The following is a 24,221-nucleotide window of genomic DNA, read 5'->3' as shown; positions in this document are numbered from 1 at the left end:
AAGCCACCACGGAGGAGCAAAATCCATCCTAACTCTTTTAGACTAACATCTAAGTCTGGAGGGCAACTAGCTAACCTACATACACTACACAATAAATAAGTACAATCACAAGCATTAGTAGATAGATAAGATGGTTGTTTAAACTTAGAAGGATTCATTGGAACTATGATTCAGTTTGATAGATCGAGCGACCCAAATAGGTACGTAAGTGTAGATGTTTTGTCATATCTAGATGCTTTTAATGACTTTTATTTATTATGGACTTTAAGTTTGATTTATTTGGGTTTTAATTTTCTAGTTCTTAAATTTTGGCAGAAAAAAAACATTATTATTTTAAGAGCGTAACATATTAAATAGAGCTTTTACCAACATAATTAAACATAAACGAAACATAAGAAAAGTATTCCTAGTGCATATACCAGGTAAACATATAAAGCTAATACCATCAAAATTATATAAAATAAAAGGCTAATGCAGATGCTTACCATTATACATCTTGAAAGAGGAGAAAAATGGTTAGTCAAGTTTTGCTCTCATGCAACCCAGTTCTAAGACTAAGGATTGCTTACAGGACTTCCTTATCTCCCGCCTTCAATTCACCTTTTTTTATTCTTTAGCAGCAGCTCACCACTCAATTCACCTTTTTTATTCGTTTAGTTGTGGTTCATCACGGTCCAACTCCTCCTGGTTTCACGAGGCTTCACCAAGTTATACAACTCATACTCATCTTCTCTATTCTCTACATCTACTTATAATTTATAATAGCATTTGAGATACATATCGAATTACAGTGATTCACCCTCTATCTGAGCGCTAAGCATTGCTCTGCCAAGAGGAGTTCCACGCATAGGGATGAATAAATTACAATTAGATTGACAAAGTCGATCGTTAAAGTCAAACTGATTGAGTCAAGTCTCGTAGACTCAAAGACCATCAGAGGCCGATCGACAATGTTAATTTAGCACAATTAGATGGATGTGTCTTTCCGAACCAGGACCAACCGATTATAGCCAACCAAGTCCTAGGACAACCGAAATGAAGGTTCATACATGTAAAAATATCTAAAATACCCTTTAACGCCCAATTAAAGAGGGTCAAACAAGTAACTTCATATATTATACCACTCCCTTACAAATAGAGAGATCATTTCATGAGAAAGAGCTAATCAACATTAGAATTACTGTTCATTAACACTTCCCTCTCTATCTCTCACTTACTCTCTCTCCTGTTTAACACTTTACTCCTTGGGCGTGACTCGCGTTCATATCAGGATTCAACATTTAATTGTTAGACACATTAGGGGTGGCTGGAGACTCGTATAATAGCCGCTGACCATTTCTTATATATATATATATATCATTCAAATAAAACAATAACATAAACATAATTATTTTATTTTGTAGAAATTTATTATTAATAATTATTGCGTTTTGGAAATTTTGAGGTGATAAATTGTTAAATTAATGTCTTAGTGTTGCACAATGATCTAACATGCACATATAATTGACGAGTAGTGAGAGAATAAACCATAAATTTTTAAGTGAAAAAATCAAAAAGTAGAAAAAATCGCGAGACTAGCACAATTAAACTAATCCACTGTATGTGTGTAATTAAAAAGAGTCATCTTTTCCTCATAACTAAGAAAAGATGATTGCAATTTTATATCAGCTACAATAATTGTCTATATACAACATACAAAAAATTTATGGAGTGAAAACATTGTTGGATCTTCAATACAACATTATGAATTATGATGTTATTTCAAATATGAGGTTACAAATAGGGTTGACTTAGAACAATGAGCAGGGGCAGACAACGAGAAGTGTCTAATAGTGGTATGTTGCTACGAATGTCAGTTATTGTCGGGTCTTCAGTCCATAACAATACAAAAATTCTACTACTTTTATCACTATCTCAAGTGAAAAGAGGAGATATATTTATAACATCTATGAACAAAATGTTTTGGTCATTTGGTGAATAATTCTCATTAACACTTGATTGAATAGCTGGTATTGATCAACTTAATAATATATGAATTTTTCTAATGAACAGAGGGCCTTAATAATTTGAAAATTAAGCTAACTTAGGCTAGTTTGATTCCACTTGTCTAGACTCTAGATTTGATTATAAATATGTCAAATTTAGAGTTTATTTGACAGTTCAATCGAATATCTAAAACATTTAATTTTGTTTTAATGACTTGATCTTAATTTTTTTGGACTTAGATTAAATCAATTTTTGTAATATTTTTGATGAAATTTAAAATAAAGCTGTAAAATTGAGCGTCAAATTTAAATGCTCACATCATGCACATGTAAATCCCTTCTAATGTTAGTATTTTTTCTTAAGAAAAAACTCCCATCATTTACAAAACTCATGGTTTGAGCACTCCTTCTTTTCGAAAAAGAAGAAAGATCATCTTAAACTTTCGATGACATAGGGCTCATCGGAGTTCATGAGCGCCGAATTTAATTCCAGGAATGATCCTATTTATTGAAGTTCAAATTTAAGGTGAAGCGCAAGAGAAACGTGATTCAACTTTGAAGGGCTGTTGGTTGCAAGAAAAATTTAATTTAAATAGGTTTTACTAAATCGTGTAAATCCGAATTTATCAAATCTTGAGGTGGTTAAAATCTAAAACACTATTTCTCATGTTAGTAAGTAAAATTTGATAAATCATAAGAGATTCTTCAGTAGGATTTATTGAACATCGAAAACTAAATATTAAAGAAAAAATTATAAATGAGTGCCCGAAGACTCAAAATGAATAAGAAAAGGCATTTAAATTAATAATTTATCTTTTAAAACTGGTTACTTATTAATCAATAATTTAATATTAATTAATCATTAATTATATAAATAAAAAATTATTTAGAAATTTATTAAATAATTTAAAACTTAAAATATATTTGTATTTATAAATTAACTATTAAATAATTACATTGAAATTTATCTAATTATGATTAATATGATAATATATAAATTATTTATTAATTATTAATCAACTGAAATAATAAAATTATGTTAAATAAATGTAAATTAAAACCATAAACCTATCCCCCCATTCCTCGTCCCGAAACTCTCTTTTCCTCTCCGACATCCTTTCCCATCGCCCAAGCTTCCCATCTCCGCCCCTAAACCTTCGCGCCTTCTTGAACGAACCTTCGCGCCTTCTTGAACGAACCTTCGCGATACAGTCGCGATTAGGTATCGCGGCTTACAGAAACCACAGAAACCCCCATCTTTCTCATCCTTTCTCTGCGCTCCTATCAGAAACCATTGAGGAACGTAAGGCTGTTCGCGCCATTCTTCCTCTTGGCTGGTCCCGGATTTACGAAATCCGCCGATTGACAGGATTTAGTAAATCCCGGAATTATCGTGAATCTGCGTCATTTTGGGATTTACGAATCTCAGGATTTACGGAGGGGGTTTTTTTTTTTTTGTTTCTTTATGTTCCCGGTTGGCAGTATTTAGCTCAAGTCCTGCATAAATCCTACTTAAAACCGGCTACCAAACAGCCCCAATGGTGACGGCGCAGACGAAACGGGCCTGCTGAAATACTGCCACTCCGTTTCCTTCTATCCCGCCTCTGAACCCTAACTGGAGAAATAATACATTCTTCTTTGCCTCCATGGAGGACGTTAAGTTGGCATCTTCTGGTACGCCATCTACGGGGAGAAAGGAGAAGCCGGTGGTGGTCAGAGTGAAAAGAAAGGCTTCTCAGGCGAGTCTGGATGCATTTTGTGAGCAGTCTTCCCTGTATTTCTTTCGACATGCTTTTTTTTTTCAATTAAATGAAATCTTACATTATTTCTTCGTTACCATTTTTAGGGTTAGAGATTAATGAAAGGCCGCTTAAAAGGCCTTTATTGGATTTTGAGAAGCTTTCAATATCTGATCACGAGAGCAAAGGTACTAAAAAATTATGTTTATTTTAATTTTATGTTAATTTGCATGTTGTATTGATTTCAAGGAGAATTTGGTGTGTTCTTTAAACTATTGGTCTTATTATATAGTTTGGTGAGTTTGATGGCATTTTCTTACACGCCTTCTGTAATGAATTCCACTCAGATGGTACTTGAATGAATCAATCCAAGGGCAAAGGCACTAGGGAAAGGAGGAGTGTTGAATTTGGCATGAAATGTGTCCTTAAATGTTTTTTATTAAATTTGTTTACAACAACACAACAACAACAAAGCCTTAATCCCACTACGTGGGGTCGGCTACATGAATCCTTCTTCTCCATTGCGTCCTGTTTAGTGCCATATTTTTTTTTTAGTTCTAGTAAATTAAGATAATTTTTTATATAATAAGCCTAAGCCTTCCTAGTTCTACCTCTGCCTTTCTTAACACAAGTCAAATCTAAAACATCTACTCTCCTAATCGGATCATCAAATGGTCGACGTTTAATGTGACCAAATCATTTAAGACGACTTTCTCTAAATTTGTCTGTCACAGGAGCTACACCAACCCTATCACGGATATATTCATTTCGCATTTTGTCTCTAAGTGTAAAGCCACTCATCCACCTAATTATTCTCATCCCCGTAACACTTAACTTATTATTATGCTTCTCTTTTAAAGGCCAACATTCGGTGCCATAGGAGCATTGCAGGTCTCATCACAATCTTATAAAATTTTCCTTTTAATTTAAGCGGTACTTTTCTATCACACAAAAGACCCGAAGCATTCCTCCACTTCAACCAACCAACTTGAATTCTACTATTAACATCCCCATCCATATCACCATCGCTTTGAACAACGAACCAAGGTATCTAAATCGTTCACACCTTTTAATAATTGATTACCCAAAGTCGCACTTTTGTCACTAGAGCTACCACTACTAAAATTACATTCCATGTATTCAATTTTAGTTCTACTTAAATGAAGGCCTTTAGACTCCAACGTAGACCTCCATAATTCAAGTTTTTCCTGGGCTTTTTCGCTCGTTTTATCCACGAGAAGGATCTCATCAACAAAAAGCATACACCAATGTACATCGTCCTGTAGATGTCCAATAAGACCATCCATAACTAAAGCAAAAAGATATGGGCTTAAAGCCGATCCCTGATGTAATCCAACAGAAATAGGAAAATATTTGGTCAATCCTCCTTCAGTTTGAACACAAGTAGCAGCTCTAGTATATAATGACTTGAATATAAGTCATATCAACACCTTTATTCTCAAGAACTCTCCAAAGGATATCTCTTGGAACCTTATCCTAAGCTTTTTCTAAATCAATAAAAATCAAATGTAGATTCTCCTTATTATCTCTGAACTTCTCCAACAAACCTCTCTATAAATGCATACCTTCCATAGTAGACCTGCCTGACATAAATCCAAATTGATTATGAAAAATCTTTGTCATACGTCTTAACCTTATGTTCAATTACCCTCTCCCATAACTTTAAAGTATGACACATCAAATTAATTCCTCTATAATTTGCACACTCTCGTGCATCTTCTTTATTCTTAAAAATGAGGATCAAAATACTCTTCCTCCACTCCTCAGACATCTTTTTAGTTTTTAAAATAATATTAAAGAGTTTAGTAAGCCAAGAAACTCCCAAATCTCCTAAACATTTCCACACTTCAAGTGGGATATCATCAGATCTTGCAGACTTTCCACCATTGGTTTTCTTTAAAGCCTCATCAACTTCTTTTTTACTAATGCGGCGGTAAAATGAAACATTTTATTTTTATTCATGATATTAAGAATATAAAGGTCGATCGTATTCTAAGAAAAATATTTTTTGATTTTCATCTTTAATACTCTTTACTTGAGTTAGATATTCACTTTTTTTCTCTTTGTTTGGCTAGTTTATACATATATTTTTCATCCTCCTTAGTATCTAATATATTATAAAGATCATTAAAAACATAATTTTTGGCGTCACAGATTATTCTTTAGACTCCCTACGGGCCGTTTGATATTTTTCCCATTTCACTAAGCTTTTACATTTAAACCAATTTTTATAACATAACTTCTTATATTTTATATTTTCTTGCACATTATTATTCCACCACCAACTATTTTTATTAATAAATTTTTTTTTCTTTAGATTCTCCAAGCACATACTTTTTTCCACATAACATTTGCTTCATCATGAACATCCCAAAATTTGAAATCTTGAATTTTACTCATAAAATAATTTTATTTGTCTTTTAGGTTCTCCCATCTAATTCTATGATGATGAGTCTTAATATTTTTTATTTTACTACCTTCATCTTAAAATCTAGAACTAATAAACGATGTTGGGTACTTAAATTCTCATTTGGAATGACCTTACAATCTTTACAATCTCGACGATCTCTTCTTATTATAAGAAAATAATCAATTTGTGTTTTATTAGATCTCCTCTTATAAGTAATAAGATGCTCATCTCTTTTCTTGAATAAAGTATTAGTAATAACAAAATCACACGTTAAAACAAAATCTAAAATATCTCTAACTTCTTTATTAGTTACTCTAAAACCGTAGTCACCAAGAGTATTTCTGAAGTCTTCTACCACTCTATCGACATGTCTATTTAAGTCTCCTCCAATAAAAATTCATTCTTCAAGAGATATCGTTTGTATTAAGTCTTCTAAGTTATTCCAAAATTTACCTTTATACTCTGTATCTAAACCTATTTGAGGAGCATAAACAATTATAATATTAAAAATCTTAGTACAATGACAATCTTAAGGACTATAATTCTATCTCCAACTCTATTAATTTTTACAACATTATCTTTCAAACATTATCTTTCAAACTCTAACTCTTATCTATAATTACATTTACACCATTTCTAGTGCGACTCTTACCAGAATACCAAAGTTTAAAACCTAAATTATCAATCTCCTTAGCCTTTTCTCCAACCCATTTAATTTTTTGAATACACAAGATATTAATATTTCTATGAATCATAATATCAATTAATTCCATTAATTTACAATTGAGAGTACTTATATTCCAAGATCTTATTCAAATATTAGTTTCATGGACTAACTTATTTACCCGCATTCGTCCGTAATGTGTGAACCCTTGCTTATTTGACACTACACCCGGGCGTCGGTGTAGCGACCCTTGCATACTTTATTAGATTTGTTTGCCAATTAAATTTTTTTGAGATATTACAAACAACAACAACAACAACAAAAACAACAACAATAAGACTTTATCCCCCTAAGTTGGGTTGACTACATGAATTCTTTTTCTCCATTGTGTCCTATTAAGTGTCCAATTTTAATTTAATTTTAATAAATTATGATCACTTTTTATACAACATGTTCCAAGTCTTTTTAGCTCTACCTCTACCTTTCTTAGAGCAAGTCAAATCCAAAACATCAAGTCTCCTAACAGGTTCATAGATGGCTGACCTTTAATGTGACCAAACCATTTAAGGCGACTTTCTCTAATTTTTTCTACCATTGGAGCTACTCCAACCCTTTCACGGATATATTCGTTTCGCATTTGGTCTCTTATTGTAAAACCACTCATCCACTTGAGCATTATTATCTCAACGACACTTAACTTAATTTTGTGCTTCTCTTTACAGACCAACATCATGCACCATAAAACATTGCAGATCTCACCACCATCTTATAAAATTTACCTTTATGTCTAAGCGATACTATTCTATCACACAAAAGGCCTCATGCATTCCTCCACTTCAACCATCCAACTTGAATTTTATTAATAACATCCCCATTTTTACTTCCACCACTTTGAACTATAGACTTGAGATATCTAAGATGTTCACTCCCTTTAATGACATGATCACTCATTTTTACCAACACCCACTAGATCTACTTTTATTAAATTACATTTCTTGTATTTAGTTTTAGATATACTCAAACAAAAGCCTTTAGATTCTAAAGTTGACATCCATAATTCAAGCCTTTCCTGAACTCTCTCCAGTCTTATGCTCAAGAGGATATCACCAACGAAAAACATATACTAAGATACATCGTTCTGTAAATGTCCAGTAAGAAAATCCATAACCAAAGCAAAAAGATATTACAAATGAATGATAATTAAAATTAATAGTAAGAATTAATTTGTGGAAGCGACACACCATATGAGATTCATAATTCTATGATTATGCTAGCAAAAAGAGTTTATATATATTAAGGAATAGAGCATAAAAGTAACAATAGATAAGTAAGAAAATAAGTGCTGAAAATGTAAAGTAGGATAGCGAACAAAAAAAAAATTTACATAGTTTGGCCAGAAGTCTTAAAGCATATGTTAATTTTTAGTCAATATCAGACTAGAAGACCAATACTGAATGTAAAAATCTGATTCAACGGGGTGGAGAAGCGCTATTCCTGCCCACCCTTCTTCAAATTGAGCGCATCCTAATTTATTCTCTTACATTGAGTGTACAAACCTGCTATACTCTCCTATACGAGGTGAGTGCAACCTCAATTTCTCCAATCAACAAATTTTTTTTATGATCAAAGTTCCTTTTTCTAAACTCACAATCTCTCTATAAATTGATGCATGCAATGAAAACTTACTAAAACTAGAAATGGACAATCACACCTTGCAAATTATTTTATTGATTGTGATTTTTAATGTGATTTAACCCTCAATGAAAATTGTGTAAATTTGATTTTATCAATAAAAAAAAATATTTAGGTATATTGCAATAAAAATTACAAAATGATAATTTTGATAAAATATTTTTAGCAAAGTGAATTTCATAAAATATAATTTCTGATTTTGGAGAAATAATTTAGCATATTAAATTTTTCAAGGGAGATTTACATACATACCACACAATGTCTATGCATTTACATATCTAACATCTAAACTTAAATTTTTACATATATGCCCCCTTAACTATGCATGAAAAAGTTGTGTTTAATTTTTCAAAATTTAAAATAGTGATATTTTTTATGTAATATAAAAGATTTGTTTGGTTTAAATGTATAAAAATAAATTTTAGGCTTTAGATATGTAAAAACATAATAATTGGGTGTTATGTATTTAAATTCCTCTTTTTTCAAATGAAAAAAAATATGATTCTAATCAACATAATTTGATATTTAATAATGAATGTGCCAACCAAGTTGATATATGTGATTCAATTTAACAATGGTAAGTCCAATAAATGTAATTTTTTATTTTGAAAAATTAATTTTAGAATTTTGAAAATTTTGTTTTATCTTTAGCAACTCTAAATATAAAATTTTGAAAATGAAAGTCTAGAAATTTAAATTCCTAAGTCCAACAATCTAAAAGTTAGTTTTTAAATATAAACATCCTTAGAAATTAGTTTTTTAGATTCAATCAATCTAAATATTTAATTACAAATTTAAGCAAATTAAAATATATTTTCAGATTTAATCTATCCATAAATTTAATTACATATTTAATCAAACTAGAAATCTATTTTTAGATTATAAATCCACTAATAGTTTTAGATTTTAAATCATAATAATTCAGAAAATTCAAGTCACAATAATAATAATAAGTTGCAAATTTGAATCATCAGAATAGTAGTTTTGATTTAAAGTAAAATAAAAATTAAATCAAAATGAAATAAGTTTCTAATTAACAAGCATATATTTTTTATTCAAAATGATATAAATACTTAAATTAAAATGAAATGTTGTTTCTAATTAACACAATAAAATTTTTTGATTCAAAATAACATGAAAAATTAAATTAAAATAACCTTAAGTTTCTAATCGTCATGATAGACTATTTTGATTTAAATCAACATGAAAAATTAAATGAAATTAAAATGAAGTTTCTAATGAACAGAATAAAAAGTTAGACATTTACATACTTATCACACAATTGTTATGTATTTGCATATATAATACCCAACCATTCATATTTATTTACATAGCACTGAAATCTATAATATCATGTCAAACTTATTACTACTGTTTATTTTTTAAAGTGAAATGCACTTTTTTGTGCATAGATTTATGACACCAAAGTGTTACCAAATGTAAATATGAAGTGTTAGATATGTAAATATATAAAAATTGTGTGATATGCATCTAAAGCTTCCAAAAAAAATTTTGATTCAAATTAATACGAAGAATTAAATCAAAATAGAATAAAAATTTTAATCAGCACAATAAAATTTTTTGATTTAAATCATCATGAAAAATTTTATCAAAATGGGGTGAAGTTTCTAATCAACACAATATGTTTTTCTTAAATTTGAATCTAAGTCAACATATAAAATTAAATCAAACTAGATTTCGAAGCAAATATTAAAATATGAATCAAAATAAAATGAATTTGCTTACAAACTTTTGAAAGTTACTCCACACCAAGGACATACTCCCTGCCAAATACTTTGTGGTTTTGCAAGAGGGCTTCTATGAACATATGCGGGAGATTTTTTATACAGTGAAGAGGGTTTCTAGAGTTATTTTTTTTTGTCTTTGAAGAACAATGACGTATCAAGAGATGTTTTTTTCCAAAATGTTTTGCAATTATGTGGCCGGTCCTAAGGAGTTGATTAAGAGGGGAAAAGCGCAACAATTAACTATTAGAACTTTGACAAAGGAAGGATTTAAACTTGATTTAATGTTTTTCTTTATTTTTTTAGAAATTTTGGAAATTAATTAATAATTAGTGGGAATTTTTAAATTTAAAATAGATTTAAATTCGATCACAACTTAGGAGAGGATTTTAGCATGATTTGAGGGATTTAATACCAAGAAAAAAAATTAACCAACAATACTTAAAATATAAGTCAGGACTTGATTCAGAAGGTTTTGATGCATGTAATGATTTAATATGCTTCATACATAAGTGTGCATTACTTTGAGGCTTTGACGATGATCATCCTCAATCTATACATTCAATCTAACACACAACGTAAGAACATCAAGACAAATAACCTATGGGTATTTTTCTACAAAAAATACCCATTTATTGCATTTTTTTCTCATGATCATCATGTTAATTGTTATGGATAAATAATCCTTTAAAGAACACTTGATAAATCATTAGTCTACATCACACTGTTTTATTATCATCTAATCAAATAGTGAGATACACAATGTGTATACTCAACATCAACATCAACCATGTACATGCACAAAATTGAAGGAGAATTTTAAATTTTATTAAGCAAAAGTCACGTTTCATTCATCAAGTTATCAAATTTACAATCATTACATTCTCCTCCTGAAATTGTCGGATAAGAGTTGCAGATTAAACAATATGACTCTTACTTGAATCACTCAAGGAAGAATTCATTTACATTTTGAATTCTACAATAATCACATAAGACTCTCTAGAGACGGAACTCGCTAAGGAAACAATAACTCAAGAAAGAGCTACATGTATCTTGACAAAACATGTAATGATAGTTTAGATAACCAACTCATAAAAATCCAATTTTGCAGTCAATATGAAGCAATGAAAACTCCAACAGTAGAATCATCAACTCACATGATCCTAGACTTGAACCAATCTAAACAAGAGGTGAAATAATCCAATGAAAATAATTGCAATAACTGATAACACATTCTATTCCCATATGCCATATCATCTTCAGACATTTTCAAGTAGATAATCCTTCTAATAGATCAAAACTAAAAAAAAACATAAAATAACTATAAATGGCGACCAACTGACAAATTTGCTCTTTATAGCACATATAATTTGCATTTATGATGAGTTTTGCCTAGCTGATCTCGATCATACGTTTGATCTTATAAGACAAAGGAATGAAAAAAAAAAAGAAATTGTGAAAAGAAATATGTTTGATCTTATAAGACAAAGGAATGAAAAAAAAAAGAAATTGTGAAAAGCAAAACAGATGTTATCTTTTTATGCTGTTTTAGTTGATTCGTTAGCCCGCTTTGCTCTCTTAATTATGCACTCCAACAGGCAGCAGGAAGAGCAAGGTGGGTGGAAGGAAGGTTGAGTTAAAGGGAATGCTTTCATCTATTTTTTGTTATTTATTACTTTCATTGATTCATTTGGCAGATGCTATTTCCATCCATCAAGTCTTTGGAAATCATTTCAAACTTGTGATAAAAAGGCTGAAGGGGTTGTAAAACAACATCAACTTGATTTGCGCTTTAAGTGGGTTTTTTGTAACTACTCCAGGAACATGAAGAGTTCCACTAATCAGATGTCGGAAATGATAAATGCCAGATTGAATTGAATATAAGGGATTAAGGGGGACAGAGAAAGCAAGTTTTAACTAATATGGAGTAAAAAATTGCAATATCAGGCTGCTTATGTTATTGTTGTCATTGTTAACTTTTCATATTTCTGAATTTGCATATTGATTATGACCTGTCTGCAGTTTCAGAGGCATTGATGAGAAAACGGTTATTAGTACAGCATGTGGAAACTGTGAGCCCTTCCGAGGCAATTGAAGATGTTTTGCAGTCCCTTCTGGTAAGTGTTTTTTTCTTTCTTCTATTTTTGGCTTTATTGTATGAAGTAAATTAATTTTTTTGATTCTACACTTTTTCTCTACTTACAGAACTTTAGTTTCCTTAGCTAGAGCATCATTTTTCTTTTGCATCCAATGAATGACTTCAGTTTTAGTTTTGAATGATTTAGCTCTGATGCAATGTGCTCAAGTTTAACGTTTAAAATTAGAATGTCGATCAGCCACCTTAGCATAGTTTTAGGTCTGTTGAATGTATGAATATAGTCAAGAATATGATCGCAGGAAGGAATTATTTTTAGCTTTCTTAAATAGCTAAAAATCATTATCATTAGCGGTTCTGTTTATTTTACAAATTAACAGTTTATGGTTGATAACCTATTTTGAAAATGTTGCTTATGCTTATTTTGATTCTGCATTTCGAGATTTTCACTCATTTGGTGGTTATAATTGCTCGTCTGCTAAAAATTTGTTGGGTTTGAAATTGTTTGACCCAAAAGTGCTTGTGATATTCTACTAGGAGCACCATGTAAATTTTTTAACTGTCCAACAATTAAGATTTTGCTGACCCAAGTAGTTTGGCTGAGGTTAATGATGTTGATAATAATTAAGAATTTCAATTATATAGTTAATTGATGTACTTTGCAAAAACATACCACATATACTGCTTTTTGATATATTTTTTTATCAGCCTAATTCTTGTGGCTCAAAGGACTTCACGAGGAAGATGGAGGTGCGCAAAGGTTATTTCAAACAAGACAAGGTGAGAACATCATGATACAAGATTGTTGCTTTGATATGGTTCAACATTTTTTGTAAGATTTATTTAATTCGTACCATTGTCATATCATATTACTATATGAAAGAAAATTAAGCAATATAAGCATATATAAAATGGCAACGCGGTCTGCATGTGCTGAGAAATTGTACTGCTAACCCACTTCTCTTACTATTAGCAACAAGATTGGGTTTCTCTATTTAGGAGTTAGAACCATCCTGTTGAAATTTTAGGCTTCGTTTGGTAAGATTGCTGCAGTTTGAAAAGCCAGGTGAATAATTGCTATAGGAAAAACGTTGGTGAACAGCTGCTATTGAGATGCTGTTGTTTTTTGTGTGAAAAATTTGTGATTGAGCTGTTGCTCATAGATTAAAAGGCTTTTTGATTTATTTCTTTACTCTTTTGGTTGAAGTAGATTTATTTGTGCTGCAAAACAAAGCAAGACCAAAGTGCCCAAATATAAAATCAAATCTCTGAACAAGGTAAACAGCGGACCATTATATAAAATTTTTACAGTGTAACATGTTAAAAAAAGAATGTAATTAAAGTATTTCTCACATTCTGACAATCCTTGAATTTTTTATTTTTTATAAAATCGAAATATTATATTATTTGATAAAATGTGCATTCAAATATGTTCACAGCTTTGTAATAGATTAAGTACTTCAAATATTCATCGGAATGTTTAAAAAGGCAGAATTGAGAATTGATGTATTTTTCTTAGCGAGGCAACGTGTAAGCCTCGAAATAGCAGAATTAAAAAATCATAAAATTAAATGTATTTCATAAATATATCCAATCACAAATCTTAGTCTTGAATATTATAAAACAAAAGTTTGAAATAAGATTTAAACTTTAAAGTACTCACTTTGAACTTAAATATGCCACAAGGACCAGGATTCATAGTGGCCTCATTATTATGTTTATCATACTCAGAATAAACATCATATGTAATAACTCTATTATTCTCGGATTCAAAATCTATATATTTATATTTATATTTATTATTATTATTATTATTATTATTAAGGACAACTGGGAAATCCATGATACTAAAATTATCTCTTGATTTTATTGAAGTTCAAACCTCAAGGCTTCTTTATTTAAATGATCGTGAAATAGAAATTACTCCAAGTTCAATAGTCATTTGACCCATTTCAATGTTAACATTAAAATCTTCATTATCATCATCATTAAATGTCATTACTTCTCCTTCAAACTCAAATTATTCCTTATTTTTTATTTCATGCAGTCATCATCAAATAATGTATCATCAACAACCAAATGATCTTTTCCATCACCACATTTTCCTTATTTTTATAACTTTAAGTGTCTATTTTTCAAATTTTTATTGAACATAATATAAACTAAGTAGTTTATTCAATCTGCAGCCAATCAATTTCATTTTTTTTTTTTTTTTTTTTTTTTTGCATGCAATTGGTTAAATATGCTCTATAATACTCTTATATGCATAAGCAAAACAACTAAGGTTGAGAACTTTCATAACAAATGCTTCGAGTTCTGGCACTTCATCTCCAAATTGTGTCTACCAACATTCTAGAATAAGATGAAATAAAAAATAGTAATGCATATTAAGATAGGTAGTGTAGATATAAATTATAATGCTATAGGTTAAAATTTATAGGTAAATCAAAATTTATTGGGATAATATTTCCTGTAGCATGCTTGAGCTGCTCTAAATTGAAACATTTTATTTTTCAGATGAAAATCTTCAAGTTAATCATTTGTTTAAGATAGTCAACCTCAGGGATAAATCAATCCATGCATACATATAAATTAATTTAAACCCCTTTATCCACATGGAAGTCCTTATCATAATGAAATTAATGATTCAAATAATATGCAAAAATATGCAAATGTTGATGTAGCTGATGATCCCATTTTTTATCAAAGATTTCTTGTATTTTTTTTATATGCTACTTCTTTGTCTTCTTAAATCTCTTGTTATTTCCTCCTTTGCTCTGTTCATAGCTTCATAAATAAATCCAATAGCTGAAGCACTCTCATCATAAACCATTTGAAATATCTTCGCTTAGGGCCCTGTAATATTCAGAGCTTAATCAGTGTTACGCCAAAAAGAATAATTTTTCATAATTGACACCTAAGAATTTTTATCTCATTTTTCAAAAGCAAATATAAATTTCAAAGGTTGTTGTAGCTTTTTAAATCTTTGCAAGCTCAGATTTGCCATGCCAAATCTTGTAACTGTTGGCCAAGTTTACTCATCGAATTTAATATTCAGAAAATATTGTAAATAAATTTACTTATTATTTTTGCTTTCAGCAAAGCAGATTAATGTTGTGGTAATTGTCTCAACTTCTTGAACATTAAATCAAGATAATGAGCATCATGAAGTTCAATAGATATGCTTCCTTTTCTCCATTAAGACGGTCCCTGTAGCTTTATAGACACCTGCATTGTCTATAATAACCTGAACTATTAAGCTCTCCCCAACTTCTTAAACAACCTTATCAAACATTTTAAATAACAATTGTACATTTTTACATAAAGTCGACATATCAACAAATTTCAAAAATACCGTATAGTTGGAGGGTTATTCATGTATAATACCCAATACCTATTAGTTTGGATGTTTTTTTGTCAATCTAGCAAAACAGTACTTGATCATTTCTAAGAATGGTATCTGAATCTTTTGTTTTTGGCATGGATGTCATTTGTTATTATTTTTTCAAATTTTAGTATTGCTGTATAAATGACTGGATGTACGTTAGATATTATCACTAAGCTTTCCCTTAGACAAAAGCTTAAACATGTGGGGATCTAAAAAGATGACATCTATCTTGCATCTCTGTGTGTGTCTGTGTGTATGCCTGCACTCTTCTCTGTCTCGTTAATGTCCTAATCAAATTCAGCATTGCCACATTATGTTTTGTCAGCAGGGACTGTATTTTAAATTGAATTTTCAAATATGCTTGCTGCTTGTTTAGTGACGAGATTCAGTCAACATGCCATAGAATCATGTACTGCTTTACTTTGTTTTGATTTTATGTAAGTTTTTACATTCTGAACTGACCTTAACCAAATTTGTATGTTGCATACAGAAACATGATCAACTGCGCTCTGCAGCTAGACAAGAACGGGAGGTATCCCGTCATTTATTTATTAATAATATACTTGCATATTATCTCTTTTTCCATAGCTATCTTTGTGGTTTATACATTTTTTTTTTCTTCCTCTGAGCTTTTAAAAGTCTTTTGAGATATCATGATTGGAGCCTATGCACACCTTTGAACTTCAGATTAACTAGGAAGTAGGAATATAAAATTATTATGGGGCTGTTTTATTTGTCGGAAAAGGGGTGTAAAGTAAAAGGAATGCATGCGTTTTAAAAGTTGGATATTTGATTTGAGAAAACGGAATGCAGAATAAAATTTGAAGTGTTTGGAATTCACTAATTAGTTTATTGTGAATGAATTTGAAACTCACTCAATTTTGAATGAATTTTAATTGCACCGCAAGGCTGAATCTTTGTTAGCCGCCTGCCACCCTTGCCAGCCTGCTATCGTCGCCGTCGCCATAGATACTGCTGCCACCATCACTCACCAATTACTGCCGCCATCGGTCTCTATGTTTTACAAAAAAATTATTTTTCCTTAAACTAAATAAAAAAATATAAATGCATAAATTTGTTTTACATCGAACCAAACAGCTCTAAAGCTTTCCTAGTATAGTACTTTTTAATTACACTAAATTCCTTTTACACTCCATTTGTTTTTCAACAAAATAAATAACCTCTAACATACTAGGATAATGGGAGGATAGAAATCGAATATAATTTAAAATTTACAATTAGATTTTAAGTCTCTTATTACCTAGTGTGAATATGTGATTTATAAACCTATTTTGATACATTTCTCAAATACCATTCATCTTTGAATAAGTATGTGCCTGGAATTATTCTAGTTTCTATAATATATTTTGAAATATAGTGGTATAAATAGAGAAAATATGTTTGGCTGAACTTGTTACATTTTTTTTAAATAATTGAATTTGTTTACCATAATAATAATAACAACAACAATAAAAACAACAACAACAACAATAAATTTAGTAATGCAGCTCGAGATTCTTCTTGTTGTCATGTATCATGTCTTATTTGGATCATTTAATCATATTTAGTTAGTTATGTAATGTTTTTTTGTCCTTACATGTCATTTTACTAATTATGAATGGTAAATTACTTGTAAAATGTTTGACAGCGTCTTTATATATAGGAGACATTTAAGTTATGTTTTTAGCGAGTTAAATTTTCTTAAATTATCTTTAGTTAATTATAATCTCGCCGTGAGGAATATTGCTAGTATTTTTAATTTCATTGCATACTTTCTGAATTATTTTGGTTGGAGTTAAATGTAATTATTTTGTAGAAAAATAATTGCACAAAACAAGCCCATGTTTTTCAGCGTTATTGGAAAAACAAAATAAAATTAAATGTGCATTGAACTGGTTGTGCTTTTCCTTGGAACTTTCCTATCATCAGTTGTAATGGCTGCTTTTAATTATTTGCATTTTCTAATATTCAAAAAGTGAAGGACAATTCCTTTATTAGATATTGGGCATGAGATGCCGCCACATGGCAATTGTTGAGGTCATGGTAATTGGAGAGTATCTAAATTAGTAATTCAAGCTCTTTACTTTCGGTGTCTACGGCCTAATTCTTTCTTCTGGGGGATTAAAAGTATCTGATCTATCACCGTTCATTTGAAAAGATCTTAATAGAAATTTTTAATTAAAACCTAAAAAAACATTCAATTTAAATCCATGCTATTAATTAGTGGCAACCATAATCTCAAATTTAATTGAAAGAGCAAATCTTTTTTCCACCCAATTAAAATTCAGGCCAACAAGTAATTGTAACCATATTTTCAACTTTAAATGATAAAACCCATTTAGCAAAATTATATACATTAGTTTTATTATTATATTACGTAGTATATCTTTTAATAACTATATTATTTTTTTGACTTCATATTTCTTTTTTACTTTATTTATATTGTGTGATAGAAAAAATGCTGCTCAGACTTAAAGGAAAATTTTATAAAATGGTGGTAAGGCCTGTAATGCTCCTTGGCGCAGAGTGCTGACCTTTAAAAGAAAAGCATAAAATAAAGTTAAGTGTTGCGGATATGAGAATGCTTAGGTGGATGAGTAGTTTGACACTTAGGGTCTGTTTGGGAAAGCTGCAGTTGTTTGAAGAACAGTTGTGAAACTTCTTTAGAAGAAACAAATTTTCAAAAAGCTACGGTGGCTATTATAATTTTTTTTTTCAAAAAGTCGTACCGTAGTTTTTTTGACAACCACCACACTTTAATAGCTTAGGTTGAAAAAACAGTTTTCTACCACAGAAATTTTTAAAAAACAACACGAAAGCAATTCCTCAAACGGAACTGTGGAGGCGGTCTGAAAAACAAAATAGACAAAAAACTCTTCCAAACTGATCCTTAGAGACAAAATGCGAAATGAATATATCCGTGATAGTGTCGGTGTAGCTCCAGTGGCGGACAAAATTAGAGAGTTTTATCTTAGATGTTTTGGTCATATTAAACGTCGGACATTTGTGATTATGTTAGGAGAGTAGATATTTTAGGTTCGACTTATGTTAAGAAAGGCAGAGGTAGACCTAAAAGGACTTAGACATATTGTATAAAAATGATTTTAACCTATTCTAATTAAATGAAAATATGACATTCAATAGGACGCAATGCAGAAAAATGATTCATGTGGCGGACCCCACTTAGTGGGATAAAAGCTGGTTATTATTGTTGTCGTCTATATTTCTTTTTTACTCTAAATTAAAGAAAAATATGCGTTGTTACTCCAGCCATACAATTCCAAAGTATTTATATAAATGAACTTTTTTTCTTAAAGAACATTTATAAATATTATTTTTAATTACTAATACACAATAATAATTACTATAGAAGCATATTGCAACTATTTTTTATTATCATCAAGACATTTAACTTGAGTACTTATATTTGGTGCACAGGCATAATAAGTTTGTGTTAGGAAGGCTCGTGGGTCTTTGAGGCTCGAATTATTATTAATTAAATGAATAAAATTATTTGCGACCAATTAAGTATTTAAAAAATCTTATGTATATAAATCATTTCAAAATATGTGTTTTTCTTCATTCGCCACAACCAAATTTTGGTATTAGAGCTATTTTTAAGGTTATCTCGGACTAAAACTCACTGGAAATTGGATGGTGGAAGAGATTTACTTCCTCCTCTCGATCTAATGAATCACTGTTGTGCCTATGAGTGATCTCGCAAGGTTGTTTTCTCTCAAAGGCGCTAAGCCTTTGTTGTAGTGTAAGATTTCTCACTACATATTCTCCATGGTGATCTTAGGAACTACTCGTTGAGGTTTTCTCCTTAGAGTCTTGTCATATCATTTTTCCAATAAAAGTTTTGACAAAGAAGGAAAATGTGGTTTAGGCTAGTGTTAGGGCTAGGGCTAGGGCTATGGCTAAGTGGGTGACATAGGAAAAAAAATTTTGCGGTTCAAGATTGGCCGAATGCTCAGGATTTTGATTACAGGTATCAGATTGAATTTTTGGTGGTAGTTTGAAAGTTAAATTTAAAAAAATTTTGGTTTAAAGCTAGAAATTATTGTAGGAATGATTAGCGTATTGAAATCTTCTATATAAGAGACTTATTTGTCTTATTGTTTTCTCAATGTTATGTTGACTCGGGAAAGTCCTAGACAAACTGTGAAATATAAATGATTCTTTCTGCACACTCAAATTATCATTGTTGATTCTTTCTTGCGCTTCGGAGCTGACCTTCTTAAAAAAATATCTTCCTTCCGTAATAATTGTTGGACTTATAGAATCATTATTTCCCAACTCATAAGATATTCTTAACATCATATATGATTTTGGTAAGAGTAAACATGATCTATTGCGTCATTGTTTAAAGAATGATTGCTTTGTTTTTATCATAACTGATGCAAGTTTGTGGACAAACAAAATATCTTATGAAAGTTCAGTTTGATTTTGTTTTCTTTTGTATCCTTTTTTTTGTGTAATTCCTACCCATCCTTCCCTGATTGTAGTGATGACTTAGCAACTTCATTTCAATGTATCTTATGGGTGACTTGATAATTTAGTGAAGAGAGAGAATTGTGATTATATTTAGTGCTGGAGCTGCTCAAAATAAATAGTCAAATTCATAAGAACTTGCTCTAAATTGGAAAACATCAAGTAAGATTGTAGGCTACAACTCCTCTGCATAGATTTTGACTTGCTATTAGTCGTTGGACAACTATATGATAATGAATTTATTGTTAGATCTTGTTTATTTTATGATAGTTGGCAACACTGCTTAAAATTTTGCAATATGACGCACATCTTGAGGCCCACCTCAGTGCAATTCCAAAGAAAAATACTTTGAGACGATGCCTCGAGCAACTTGGGCAAGATGTGCGCCACACGTTAGTTGAGGCACACCTCAAGGTGTGTATAGTCTTAATTTCGCTATGGTGTCCGCTTCTCATGATTAAGTTTTTCCCCCTATGTATTAGACGGCTTGAAAATGAACCAAAGCCACACTCTCACGCGTAAGAGCTCCCCTTAGTCAAGCTTCCTAGCATTGTTTGCTGCTGCCGCTGCCTACTTCTGTTATAGTCATTTGTTGCTTCTGCTGCCTTTGCCACCACCAGCTGCTGCTGCCTTTGCTGATGCCAGCTGCTTTTGTTATAGTTGACGTACCCGTCGACTACTCTTGTCACCACTGTTGCTTGTTGCTCTAACTTTTGATTATTTATTTTATTTAGATTTATGGATGTTATTATGTTGGATAATAAGAGTGAGAGAAGTCTATTGTATTAAATTTTTTCTTGTCTTTAATATTTTATGTTACTTTCATTTCATATTTTATGTTAGTTTGATGACTTGATCAGTTAATGTTTATATTATATTTTTAGTTTGTGTAAGTTATTATATAATATTTTACAGCCCAAACAATTTCTTTTTTTACATAAACACAATTGATCGCTTTTTATCATGCTAGAATGTTAATATAAATACAAGTTATGATGCTGATGTATTATTTTTATTTAATTATTTTGACTACGTAAGCCACTCCCACACGTAAGAGCTCCCCCTAGTCAAGCTTCCCACGTCGCTGCCTGCTGCTTGCTGCCTTATAGTCATTTGTTGCTTCTACTTCCTTTGCCGCTACCAGTTGTTGCTGCTATTGTTGTTACCGGCTATTTCTGTTGTAGTTGGTGCAGCCGTTGACTATTGTTGTCGCCACTGTTGCTTGTTGCTCTGACTTCTGATTTTTTTATCATATTTAGATTTATGGATGTTATTATTTTGGATAATAAGAGTGAGAGAAGTCTACTATGTTATGATTTTCTTGTTTTCGATATTTTATATTTTATGTTTGTTTGATGATTTGATCAGGTTTTATATTATGTTTTTATTTTGTGCAAGTTGTTATATAATATTTTCAAGCCCAAACAATTTCTTTTTTTATATAAACGTAATTTTTCACTTTTTACCCTACTAGAATGTTAATATAAATGTAAGTTATGATGCTGTTACATTATTTTTATTTAATTATTTTGACTACTTAAATTTCAAATTATAAGGCTTACGCCTAAGTTCGCTAATGGAAAATGCTTCAATGCCCAATTATGCTATTTTAAACATTGGTTGGCATTGCTCTAAATCATTACCTTAAGCACGAGGAGGGTGGGTGTGGAAGGCTTGGCTGGTGACTAGACTGGTTTGAAGATGTTTGATGCATTGGATGCCACTACAGGCCATCATAATTTTTACTGTTCTCCCAAGTATTTTCCATTAACTCTACCAAAATTCTCATCGTACACACCTATTAAACTTTGCATGTGAAATTAATTCTACTGACACGTTTATTTTAGCTATTTCAACTCTAGATTTGTTATTTAGCTTTGTTCTCTTCTTGTTCTTCTTACCATCCCAACGCTAGATTTGTTTTTTTTTCAATATAACATGCAGCCCAACCACCAACACTCTAATTTCAAGAACTTTTTTTCTTTGATTACTGCCATTTCATAGCCACTCTCTTTTTTCACCGCAGATTCACCTCACCATTAAATCCCTAAAGCAGAAAATTGAGATAATATATTTTTTTAATTAATGTCCATTTAAAAAAATGTCATGATTGTTTTCTAGGAATACCAAATATCCAAGCCTGCAGTTGTTCTAAATTTTTTCTGGATGTTTATGGTTTCTTATCTTAATGCTTTAGGAACTTGTAAGGAATGCCCGTTTTGAGCAAATTTGGAAAAGCAGAAGGGGTGATATTGATTCCTTGAGGCAGTTGTGCCATCTTTATGATGTTGTCCGAGTTGATGCCGAAGATGAAAAGCTGATGAAGAAGGAGGTGGAGTAAGTGCGTTTCTTCATGTAGCCATTCACTTTTTTCAAGTTTTGTATTGATTGCCTGACGAGCACTGTGCAGACGTGTTTCTGTAGAAGATAATGCAATCTTGTGCAACTATCTTCCTTTATTAAGGGAGCACATTCCTTCAGCTGCTGAAGAGATTGAATCTGAAATAAAAGCCTATCTATCTGGAGAAGGTCGTCTCATTATTGTCATTTGATTTTGTAGTTACACTATCCCAAGATATATATATATATATATATATAGAACCTTCCCATTAATTATGAATCTTTCTGCAGTTGCAGGTAGTGGTTCTGATTCAATTGCTGACCTTCCTACAGAAGGTTATTACTTTCTTTCTTCTCTTATTCTTTTTGTTATGAGCTATTATGGTTTTTTTCATTGTTTTTATTTTGTTCCTTCCAATAAACAGATGGATATGTATATGATTTGTACACTGTTGAGGACGATTTTACTGGAAATGATGAAGATATGTCAAACGACTTTCCATTGTATGCATTTCTTATCATATTTTCAGATTTCTCTACCCTGACCTAGAGAGCTTAAAAAATTAACTGAATCAGTCCTCTCTTGATCTAGGGTGCAAGTAAACAATGAAAATGATTTTGATGACATGCCTGATTCTGATAATGATTCTGAGGATTCAAATGGTTTGTTTGTTCATGCATGGATTGCATTATCTTTGTATTTTTTATTCTTTTTCCACATCAATGATCTCCTACTTGTGCTCCAGCTGAGGATCATCCAAACAATGATTACCCTGATGAGGAGTCATCAAACAAAGAAGATGAAGAGGTGGACCCTTTTGGTGATTTTGAATGCCCAAACTCAGATTGTGAAGATGAAGAAATGCTGAGCAAGAAGGAAGAAGAGGAGGAATCCAGCGAAGGTGGCAAATATGTACACATTTTCAGTGATTCAGATTGCTCAGACTAGGGAGACAAAGCCATAGTGGTTCTGGGGAAGATGGTGATGTGGATATCGTTGATAAAATATTGGAATTTTTTAAGGGTTATGGTGCCTTACCAAATTAGAATTTTCTTGGTTTGGTCAGCTTCGCTTTTGAAGATGGTTTTAACTGCATTCTTTTTGGATGACGCAGTCTCTGAAACATCAAATATCAGCTGGCCTAGGGAGTTTTTCTTTTGTCCTGAATTTTCAGCAAGGATTTCTAGTAGATTTCAGATGTCTGTGTTTGAGTACTACCAACTAAGAGGGCTTTGTTAACTATTTTTCCTAAATTCCTAGTTTATTGGTGAAATTATCAACATCGTATCCAAATTTTAAATGATATTTTGATTTATATCTCGTTACAATTTTATTACAGTAATCCTACCAAGATAACTCTTTTCCGCCATTGTCATATCTGCATTGAAACAGTACAGCAGCAGGTGAGTTTACACTTTTTGTTTCTTGAGACCACTCAATTCTAACATTTCCACTTCAGATGGCTAATTTGCGCAATCAGCTGTAACTATCTTGTATAAATATGCCTTGTTCCTGGCAATTCAATTCAGGTATTTGATTCGAGTTCAGAGGATGCCTGCAGTGTTCACCTGGTGCTAGACATGCCACATTGCCATGATTTCTACTGCTTCAGGTCTCTCTCTCTCTCTCTCTCTCTCTCTCTCTCTC

The 24,221-nt window shown here is 31.2% G+C and overlaps 1 protein-coding gene across 4 annotated transcripts; it reads left to right on the top strand.

Annotated features, from left to right (window-relative positions):
• Positions 1–3,054: 3,054 nt before the first annotated feature.
• On the top strand, positions 3,055–23,854 carry LOC110036617 (RNA-directed DNA methylation 4). Of its 4 annotated transcripts, none has more exons than XM_020741101.1 (12): positions 3,055–3,207; positions 3,468–3,743; positions 3,832–3,912; positions 12,279–12,373; positions 13,060–13,131; positions 16,230–16,271; positions 22,431–22,570; positions 22,644–22,762; positions 22,865–22,909; positions 22,999–23,077; positions 23,166–23,236; positions 23,320–23,854. In XM_020741101.1, the coding sequence occupies exons 2-12, from the start codon at positions 3,632–3,634 to the stop codon at positions 23,520–23,522; spliced, it is 1,059 nt and encodes a 352-aa protein (XP_020596760.1). In that variant the 5' UTR covers positions 3,055–3,207; positions 3,468–3,631; the 3' UTR covers positions 23,523–23,854. The 4 variants fall into 4 exon arrangements, with proteins under 4 accessions (XP_020596760.1, XP_020596759.1, XP_020596761.1 ...); XM_020741100.1 differs by having other exon boundaries at positions 3,055–3,360; XM_020741102.1 differs by having other exon boundaries at positions 3,055–3,743; positions 22,871–22,909.
• Positions 23,855–24,221: the final 367 nt, after the last annotated feature.

The sequence above is a fragment of the Phalaenopsis equestris genome, unplaced genomic scaffold (genome assembly GCF_001263595.1).
Source record: "Phalaenopsis equestris unplaced genomic scaffold, ASM126359v1 Scaffold209375, whole genome shotgun sequence".
In the NCBI taxonomy this organism is placed as follows: domain Eukaryota; kingdom Viridiplantae; phylum Streptophyta; class Magnoliopsida; order Asparagales; family Orchidaceae; genus Phalaenopsis; species Phalaenopsis equestris.
The sequence above is the reverse complement of the archived record's forward strand: the minus strand, read 5'-3'. Positions and strand labels throughout refer to the sequence as shown.